Source organism: Panthera pardus, unplaced genomic scaffold, assembly GCF_024362965.1.
Source record: "Panthera pardus isolate Hobbes unplaced genomic scaffold, ASM2436296v1 HiC_scaffold_15, whole genome shotgun sequence".
Lineage (NCBI taxonomy): Eukaryota > Metazoa > Chordata > Mammalia > Carnivora > Felidae > Panthera > Panthera pardus.
Genome location: NW_026526710.1, coordinates 12188153 through 12198244, shown reverse-complemented (window position 1 = coordinate 12198244; position 10092 = coordinate 12188153). Strand labels below are relative to the sequence as shown.

Genomic DNA, 10092 nt, shown 5'->3' with positions numbered 1-10092 from the left:
AGGTTCCATGGCTTCCCTCCCTTCTGGTCAGGGAGGAACAGATCATAGAAAGGGGAAAGGAGATTGGCATATGGCTTCAGGGCTCAGCTTGGGACCAGAGTCAAGGCTCTGTCTGAGGTCAGATGAGGGCCCAGCCAGCGTTCAAGGTCAGGGCCCAGAGTGACCAAGCAAAAGACCCACCCAGGACTAGGCCTGGGGCTCAGTCTGTGGCCACAATCAAAGCAGTGGGCAGATTCAGGCTCGGTCTGGATGTAACATCAGCATCCATTTTGGAGGCGGGCCAGGGTTTAGCCTATGACCCAGGTGGAGTGCTGTCGGTGACTTGGGTCAAGACTCCGTGGACACTTATACCCCTCTCTCTCTCTCTCTCTCTCTCTCTCTCACACACACACACACACACACACACACACACGCCCACTTGTGAAATCGCCTTACACAACACTCCATGACAAGGTAGAATACTCAACAAAACTCGCTTTTTAATGATGGTGTTGACCTGAGGAATCTTCGGACTGAGGCTTGTGGCCTGAGTGGCCACCAGCAGAGCTGGCCCAGGTCTTGGACCAAGAGTCACCCCAGAGAGCGCTGATCTCTAAGTGGGAGGGGAGGCCACGCCCTCGACTGCTTCTCAAAAGACTAGAAATTAGCCTGGGTGGGGGGTGGGGGAAGAAACATGGTATAAAATACATTCAGGGCCCCCTGGCTGGGCCCTGCGGTGGCCCGAATCCCACAGCTGAGGGAATCAGGGAAGAGAAACACAGGCTCAATCCCTAAGCCCTTCTCTTCAAGTGGCCAAGTGCCAAGGGGCAGAACGTATTAGTTCTATTCCTCTTAAAAAAATATATCTCTTTACACGCTCCTTCTCCCTAGTCTCTTGGGTATTTGGGAACGAGTGTTTTTACCTGTCCCCCGAGCCTTCGAAGGGGCTGACTGGGGGGGCTGCTCCAGACAGAATAGCAAAGATCTGTGACCTATGGCTTTTGCATCTACATGGTAGGGAATGAGACAGGTGCACGGGTATGGGCTGGATGTGAAGCCATTGGTATCCGAGGCGGGGGAAGATGGGTCCTGAATCGATGCTTTCAAAGACAGATAATTAGCAACCCAGGTCCTTGAGAATCCTTTGGTTTGAGGTCTTAACCACCAAGGGGGCAGTGCTTGTATGGAAATGAAGAACCATTCCCATTCTGAGGGAGGCCAGCCCCATTGGACTATGACCAAGGGGAGGTCAATGGGCTGAGAAGGTAGTAGGGTCATGGTCCCACCTGATTTGGAGCACTTTGCTCTCTCATCTGGATAGCAAAGGACCCACTGGTAGGGGTCAGAGGGCAGTGTAGGGCGCCACAACAGAGAGCTGTGTTACTCAAGATTCTGCATGTGGCCATCCTGGTGGGGTGACTGTTGGCGCCTGAGAACCCCCAGAAGGGAGATCAAAGATCCCAAGGTCACCTTCTGGCTACAGCAGGGGAAGAAAGGGTAGAATTCCGGCCCTAGAGGTGGCCAACCAACCCGATGGCTTCTCAGGAGCACTGTGGCGAGAGGTGGGCTCATGACAACAGCGGCCCCACGTGGTGGTGCCCGTTAACGTCCTGTGAGCATCATGGCCTCCGCACCCCACCCGGGCTGTCTGAGACCCTTCTTCAAACAGAAGCGGCCTGGATAAGTGTTGGTGCCTGTGATTCCGGGGGTGGAGGGGAGAAGGTAGGGGGAGGCCGTGAATGTTCAGCCCAGAAGGGAAGAGAGTCTGGGGCCACTTTCTCCTGCTACAGTCCCTTCCACTCTGGCATCGAGGTCCTTGACATCTGCAGTGGGACACCCATGTCCTGGGGCCACCGTGAGCCCTCCCTCCCACAGGTGGGGCCCAGAGTGGCGGGGGGGGGGGGAGGGGGCAGGGGCAGAGGAGACAGAAAAGGGTCCACGTGGCTAGAACGTCTCCAAACCAGGGGCCCCCTGTGCCTCCAAGGGTGGGGAGCGCCCAGTCTCTTCCCTCGAGCCTTCTTGGTCATGCAGGAACGTCACTGAAGGCCGACAGCAGCCAAGGGGATTGTCCCCAAGCCAGAGAGAGAGGACAGATGGGTTGGGGTGGGGGGGGGCGCCCCCAGGAGTCTCGAGACCCCCGCTCGGGCGGGACTCCCGGCCCCTTCCCCGCCTGATGCATCATCTGGGGTAGTAGTCGTCGGGAACGCCGGTGAGGTTCCTCCCCTTCAGGGCCGCGTCCACCATCTTGATGTAGGCAGAGATGACCTTCTGCATGTCGGCCGTGTAGGGGTCGTACTCGAGCTTCCGGAGCCCCGAGCGCTTGAAGTTGCCGTCCTTCTGGCTCTCCACGCACAGCAGCCGGTCCTCCCTGACGGCCACGCCCAGCAGGCTGACCATGCGGCCCAGCTGGACGAACAGGTCCCGCTTCAGGTCCTCGAAGTGCACCACCAGCACCTTCTTGCCGAACTTGAGCCAGTCCAGCGTGTGAGTGGCCCACCACGGGGCGTAGTTCCGCACAAACTCCGGCCACTCTGGAGAGAGGAGGCAGGGCCGGGTCAGGGGGAGGAGGGGCTCTGGGGACAAGGGTCAGGTGGCAGCGGACGCAGTGACTGACAGCGACACCCTTACCCAGTCCTTCGGATCCCCAAACTGGCCTGATTCCTGCCCCCTCCGTGCTGCCGCTTCCGCCTGGAAGGTTCTTCACCTTGTCTTTGGGGATAACACCACCACTCGTTGGGTGCTCACTGTAGGCCCGGCACAGACTTATCCATAAATACGTGTATTTACTGTACCTTCTATATGCATTTGTATTCACGTACAATACGCGTATGAATAGAGCTACTCATTCACTTATTCCTCATGATTCTGTGCGACAGGTACGCTCGTTTTCATTAAACAGGAAAAAAAAAAAGAGGCACAGAGAGGTTAAGTCAGGTGCTCTTGGACACACAGCTAATCATCGGTAGAGCCAGGATGGGACACCAGTCTGGCTTCAAAGTCTAGGCTTTTCACCATCAAGTTACCCTGTGTAGTAGCAATTCTCCTCTTTGGTAACGGTTATCTACTCCCAGGTCCTACGATAGCAGGACCTTTGTATACGCAAGCAGATTAAAGCATAGGAGGTTTTGAGCATGGGGCCTCAGGCCCAGGAAGTGCTCAATAGATGTTGACTCAATACTCTTCCTGTCATTATCCTGAGATGAGATCTTGCCTTCCCCGGCTCTCCTGGCTCTGGGCTCCGCAACCCCCTTTGAACCCCCCGCGTATGTGGTCTCTGATGGACTGGGCTGGGGGTAGAGTTGAAGTCAGATGCTCTATATCGTCATCTTTGCCTTCGTGTTGTTTCTCTACTTTGAATCATCATACACTATGTTTTGTTTTGTGGTGTGTTACCTGGCCATGGGAAAATGGCAGGGTGGATTGTCACCAGCAACGGGAAGGTGTTTGGGGATGGTCTGACTCGAAAGGCAGGCTACAGGAGAATGTGAGTGACGGCTTGGGGAAACCCTAGAGAGGACCTCAAAGAGACACCAGCCAGCCCTGGAGCTGCTGAAACTGACAGAACGAGAATCTGGGTAACTGTGGAAGGAGATCACAGAGGATGCTGGGAAGGCAGAAGGGGATTCCAAACCCCCACTAGGACAATCAGAGGGGGCAGGCGCCCCAAAACGCTGAAGCCAGACCCTCTGCTGCTCACAGAAGCACCACTGCTCTGCCCCCTCCAGAGGGATTTGTTTATTGAACGACAGTCTGGTGAGTTTTCCAAGCTGGGTTGGGGGAGCCCAACTGGTTCTTAATAACTAAATCCTCAACCTTTGCTGGGTGATGGGTGCCCATGATCTCATTTAATCCTAAAAACTACCCTGCAAGGAAAGGGCTACTGTTCACTTGTATCACCAGTGAGGAAACTGAGGCTCAGAGAGGGTAAGTGACTGGCCCGAGGTCACACAGCCCCAGGCAGCACCCTCCAGACCAGGCCTGTCTGATCTCAGGTCCTAATCCTTCCCAGGCACCAGGAGCCTCACCCCCACTGCCTTACACCCAGCAGGGGCTCAATAAATGCTTGTTGAACTAAATTGAAATTCCCAACCGCCAAACTGTGACGTGATAAAGGGCTCCTCTTTCTTTGCAGAACACATCAAGACCTGTGGAGAGGCTCTGGCTCTCCCAGTGGCCCCCCCGGAACACCACTGCTGCTTGGGAAATCTATATCCTGGTGACAAGGATATATTTTATCCTGACGATAAATTATTTACAATGTATCTGGCTAATTGGGCCCACACTGTTGTAATGGGTTAAGACCAGATGTATGAGTGATTAAAAGAACATATAGCATGTGTATAGTTTTTTGGTTTTTTTTTTTTCTTTTTAAGAATCTCTCCACTCCTGAGTCACCTCACGGCGTCCCGGATGGTTCAGGACACCTGCTGCTCTGATGGCAGAGGCCCAGGTGGACGGAGATGGTACTCAGTCACCTAGTAACACGCAGATCGGATTTCTAGGCTTGGCTGCTTCTGACCATCTCAAATATTTGCTGGAGGGGGTGCTGCACGGTGGTCGTCGAGGAGAAGGAAGGACCTGCCTGCACGGTGGTCAGAGTCCTGCAAATGGGGCTCCTGGCCTTCAATGCAGGCGGGTGGAGACAGCATGGCATCCTTGGAGATCACCGGGGGATGGGACCGTATGTTGCCTGAGCACCTACTATGTGTCAGCCACCTCCCCTTTTCCCAAGAAGCCTGGAGAGTGAGACTTGGGCCCATTTTACACACAGGAAAAAGGAGGCTCAGAGACACGAAGCCAGTGGCTCAAGGCCACACAGTAATCACCCAAGACAGGATTTGAACCCTGACTGAGCCCGGCGCCTGCCCTCCTAGGAAACCCTTCGGGATCAGCTCCTAGTTTACCACGACTCACTTCACCTTCGGCTGTTGTTCTACGACTCGGGGTCTGTTCACGGACAACTTGGGAGTCAGACGGACGGCGTTCGCAACCCCTTTCCTCCCTAGAGTAGCTGAGGGGCTCGGTCGGTCTCCCGGTGGCTCAGTTTACCCATCGGCAGAACTGCGCAAAGACCTCCGTCCTGGGCGTGCTGCTGGGCGGAGGGAATGGAGTAAGCACAGCAAAGACCCTGGCACCCAGCCTGGGATCCAGCAGGTGCTCCATAAGTGCTGGCTACGGTCACGATCATCCTTGATGCTGGTGCCCCAGGTGCCCCACCTGTTGCATCAGAGCTTCCGGGCAACACCCGAGCTGCCTCAGCAACAGCTGTGTGCCTACCCCAAAGATGGCCATCCTGGCTGTTCCTAACCCACTTCATCAGAAAGAAGGATAAAAGGTGAAGACAGAAGCCCCGATTAGCACAGGATTCCCGGTAACTGATCGCTGCCTTCAAAGCGGGTAATAAAGGCAAGCCGAGCCACGGACCGTTGGTCACCAGTGCTGGTTCCGCCGGAATGGTCCCACACGTGCGCCTGGCAGGGCCCCTCGGGCCCCTCTTTGCTCCCTCTTGTCGAGAAGAACCGGGGCCTGATTAATAGCTTAACTGCACTTAATTCCCCACGGAATCATCAAACACAGTCTGTTTCATTAGACAGATCAGGACGATTCACCTTGTGTAATCATATCACATAAAACTTTGCTTTGGACCCACTCCAGGGAGATTGTAAAATTAATGTTACGGAACCCAAAATGGGGGGGGGCGGGGAGGGTTGCAAGGGCCTTGACCCAGCTCTAAAGGGGAAGGGGGCAGAGGCAGGGTGGGACGGATGTGCTCAGCAGCTAGGGGAGCTCTGCTCTTAGGGAGGTGACCGTCACCTGCTAGGGGAGGGCATTCTAAGCCAGGCGTTCTCAAACTTGCAAGTGCCTAGGAAGCTTCCCAGAGAATCTGGTTAAAATGCAGATTCCCATTCAGGGACCCTGGCAGGGGGTGGGGGAGGGCTGAGATGTGCTTTTTGAGAAAGCTTTTTAGAAGCTTCCAGGTGATGGACACCACTGATCCACAGGCCACACTCTGAGCTGCGAGGTTTTTATGAAGGCAGTGGTTCTCACGTTGGGGCATCAATGTGTATCAAACATCTGGAGGGATGGGTAAGACCCAGATTTGCCAGGCACCCGCCCGGAATGTGACTCCGCAGGTCTGTGGTGGGGGCCGCAGAATGTTTTTCTAACCAGTTCCCAAGTGATACTGATGTTGCTGATGCAGGGACCCTAAAAGCAAGGGTCTCAAGTCCCTCCAAGGGCCAGGCGTTAAAGCAGAGAGAGAAATGGTTCTTTGGGGGAAGGCTCTCAGAGCACTTAAGACGGGGGTCAGGCCTGCCTGGGAGGTGATGTGGTGGAGAAGCCCCCCCCCCTCCCATCCTGGACTCAGCTTGGGACCCCAGGCCCCCAACTGGAGATAGATTTGCTGGAATCTCTTCTCTCCCATCCCCTGCAGCCTCGTGGTTGGGCCTGTCCTGACACCTCCCTTATCTTTGGTTTTCAAGCTCCCAGCTGCCTTGATCAGGAAAGAGGCAAGGGGCTCCTGGGAACTGGAACTGTCTGAATCTGAGACCAGGCGCTAAACCAGGAAAGAAGCAGTGAACTCATCAGGAGGTCAGAGACCCCTCAAGGTAAGAGAGCCCGGTAGCTAATGCCTGGGGTTGAACCCCAGCTCTGCCAAACCCTGGGGCCTTGGCCAGTGAGGTGAATAAGCCTTCCTGGGATGGTTTCCTCGCCTGTGCAATGGAATGCCACCTTGACCACAAAAGCCTTTCTTCCCTCTTCCGGGAATTAGAAGGGTTAAATGCCATGAAGCATGCAAAGTGCCTGGCCCCATGCGAGCCTCCCAAGTGAGTCCCCTCCCTTGTCCCTGGGGACATCGGGATACCTGGGAGCCAGAGAGCTGGATTCTACTCCTGCCCTAACGACCTTGGCAGGTCCCTGCCTCTCTCTGGGCCTCAGTTTCCCCATTAATAAATAGACAATCAGTGGTTCTCAGTCCTGCCTGTATCCTGGACGCTTTAAAAAATACCAATGCCTGGGATCCACCACAGCAATGGTCCGGGTGCTGTCTGGGCACTGGGACTTCCCCACACTCCTCCAGGGATGTTGGCGTGCAGTGGGGGCTGGGGACCCCTGGGCTTGGTCAGCCCCAGGTCCTTTCCAGCTGGACCAGCAAAGTCTGTGCTCAGGACAGGCCCTCTGTCCTGGGCGCCTGCAGACTTCTCAGCCTGGCCCCGAGTGGTGTTCATTTTCGATTGTTCTGTAAGTAAATCGGAGGACCTCTCGGGGAACAAGGGCACAAATGTCCCCGCCTACGCTTCCACCCTCTGGGGGTGGTGGTGAGGCAAGGGAAGGCGCAGAGGAACCCCCTGACTGAACTGGGAAGCCAGGGCACGGTTGGCCAGACAGGCACAAGAGTCTTAATGAACGAGGTCACTGCTGCGGGTGTAACTGCTGGATTGCTCAGTGCACACCATCCCGTCAAGTTCCGGTCCTCTCTGGGGAGGGGCCAGGGCTGGAGAGCAGTTTTGGGGAGTCGGGGGGTGGGATGTGGAAAGCACCCCTCAGTGTTGAGGCTGGAGCAGGCTGGGTAAGGTGGAGAGAGCTCACATTTACAGAGCACCTACTGGCCTGCAAACCCCACCGTTCCATCGACGTTTTGCCCCATCCGTTACCACTGTGGTGGTGAAGGGCCGGGGCTCAGGAGCAAGACTTTCTGGGGTCAAACCCCAGCTCTCCCGCATCCTGGAGAAGCCTCTTCACCTCCCTGAGCTTAGCTTGTCCCAGCTGTAAAAGCAGGGTTAAACGAATGGGGTTTCAAGACTCTCGTTACCGCGATGGCGATGCGGGTGGAAGCAGCTGATTCTGAGAGCCAGGGGGATTAAAGATACTCAAGAGGACAGAGCTTGGGTCTGACGGTAAAGCTCTCTCCATTATCGTGGGCCACCTCCCTGTGAGACATTCATCCACACAGCTGCCATCTAAGTACCAGAGGTGAATGTCAAAGGCAGATCATATTAAGATTCACTGCTCGGGGCGGGGGGGGTCAACGCGGTCACCTCCCAGCTGTGTGACCGGGCGCAGGTCACTTAACCTCTTGGAGCCTCACAACCCAGAGTTGTTAGGGGTGGTTCACCGCAGTGCTGCTCTGCGAGTCCTTAGGAGCTCATGAGTGACCTCATGGCCACCAGCCACCGACCCGGGGCTGAATTCAGGTCTCCTGACTCCCAGGGGAAAGGGCTCCTGAAACGGTTTCAATCCATCCCATATCAATCATGTGAGGGTTTCTATCTCCATAACGAGTCACATTTACAGAGTGGTTTTAAAGGGTTAAATTCTTAGAACCTCACGATGCTTACCCCCGTTTTATAGATGGGACAAACTTAAGTCCAGGGGAGGGAAGTGGCGGAGATGGGCATTGAACCCAGGGAGTTGCTCCTGGGCCCAAGCCGAGGCCCTTGCCCGCTGCCCTAGGGCATCACACTGGCTCTCAGCAGGGGACGCTGGGGGCGGGGGGAACGCGGGGGGCCTGCCCGGATCCCTCGCGGCAGACAGCACCGGCCGCTCACCCCAACCTGCCGCACCCCGGCCTCGCACCCCCCTCCCCCCGTACCTTTGCCCTTCCAGTGGGCATGTGCAGCGAAGCCGATGTGGCCGCCGTACTTGCGATTGAACTCTGCCATGAGCGCCTTGTAGGGGTTACGGATGAGCAGGATGGCGGCATCGAAGGCCTCGATCTCCTTCTGGCCGCTCTCGTGCGTCTTGATGCAGATGGTCCTGCCGCTGCGCCAGTGGTCCCGCTCACCTTTGAACCCTTCCCACGGGCAGGGGAGGGGGGTACAGGGCCGTGAGCGGGGGAGGCGAGGAGTCCCGCCACACCCTGCCCACCCAGGCTGCCTCTGTTATCCTCCCACGTTCATTCACGCTCCCATTCCTTTCCTCCTGTATTTACTGAACACCTACTACGTGCCAGGCATTGTGCTGGGAGGTGGGGATAGACTCTGCAAAAAGACCCGTGCGTCGCGCTGTCGTTGGGAGCCAGATTCTGTAAACCGTGACCGAAATAAACGTAACGAACCACAGCGCTGCCGAAGAGGCATGGGATGCTCGCTGAGGCACGACAAGAGGCACCTGACGGTGACACACTGGGGGAGCCCTCTTTGGGTGGACTCCCCATCCCCAGGCATGGCCGGTGAGTCGCTTTGGCCGCTGGGATGAGGACAGAAGCGTGTCTCCGTCAAAGCCCCCAGGTGCCCCACATGCTTGTTTACTCTTCTATGCTCCTCCATCACTGTGAGAGGGACGTGCACTAGCAGGCTGTTGGTCCCAGATGGTGAGAGACTCAGGGAACAGACACGGATATAACCCACGGTCTGGAGCTGCGCAGCCCAGCCCACCTAGCCAAGATCGCAGACCTAGTCAGGTGGCATCCGGCTAAGTTTCCTGGAGGAAGAGGTGCTTAGGCTGACATGTGAAAGCCAAGGAATCTACTAGCTCGACAGAGGAAGGGAAAGGTGGTGGGAACAGCGGATGCAAAGGCCCGGGGGTGGGTCGGAAGGAAGGTGCCACATGAGTGACTGCTGAGAGCAGAAAGAGGGGAGTGTAAAGCCAGATAGGACGGTAGGGGCTGTGACCAAGAGTTCAGCACGAGACCCCAAACATTAGGCAGCCCTTAAAAGGATTTAAGCAAAAGAGAAAGGGACATGATCAGATTTTCATTTCAAAAAATGGGGATGGGGCGCCTGGGTGACTCAGCTGATTAAGCCTCTGACTCTTGATTTCAGCTCGGGTCACGATCTCGAAGTCTGTGAGTTCGACAGAGATGGGCACCTGAAGGTACGGAGCCTGCTCGAGAGTCTCTCTCCCTCTTGCTACCCCTCCCCTGCTTTCTCTTAAAATAAACTTGGGGGGGGGGGAAGCTGGGGAAATGGAAGAGATTTTATAGATGAGGAAACAGGCAGAGAGAGAGATCAAAGAACGTGCTTTGGCTATACAGGCAGCGAGAGGCAGGGTCAACATTCAAACCCAACTCATCCAGGCTCCTGAGACCGAGTTCTCCAAGTCGCTTAGATGGCATCTTGCAAGCCGCGTAGAAATGGTACCGTACCGGCACCTTCAGGATACCGGCTGTGT

General features: G+C 55.9%; 1 protein-coding gene across 5 annotated transcripts in view; it reads right to left on the bottom strand.

Moving 5' to 3' along the window:
- Nucleotides 1-459: 459 nt before the first annotated feature.
- Nucleotides 460-10092, bottom strand: part of WSCD2 (WSC domain containing 2) — a 114021-nt gene continuing 104388 nt past the window's right edge. For all 5 annotated transcript variants that reach the window (XM_053902109.1, XM_053902113.1, XM_053902110.1 and 2 more), the window contains 2 exons: nucleotides 8573-8773; nucleotides 460-2510 (listed from right to left, as the gene is read on the bottom strand). In XM_053902109.1, the coding sequence (XP_053758084.1) occupies nucleotides 2158-2510; nucleotides 8573-8773 (554 nt within the window). In that variant the 3' untranslated portion in view covers nucleotides 460-2157. The remainder of the gene's footprint in view (nucleotides 2511-8572; nucleotides 8774-10092) is intronic.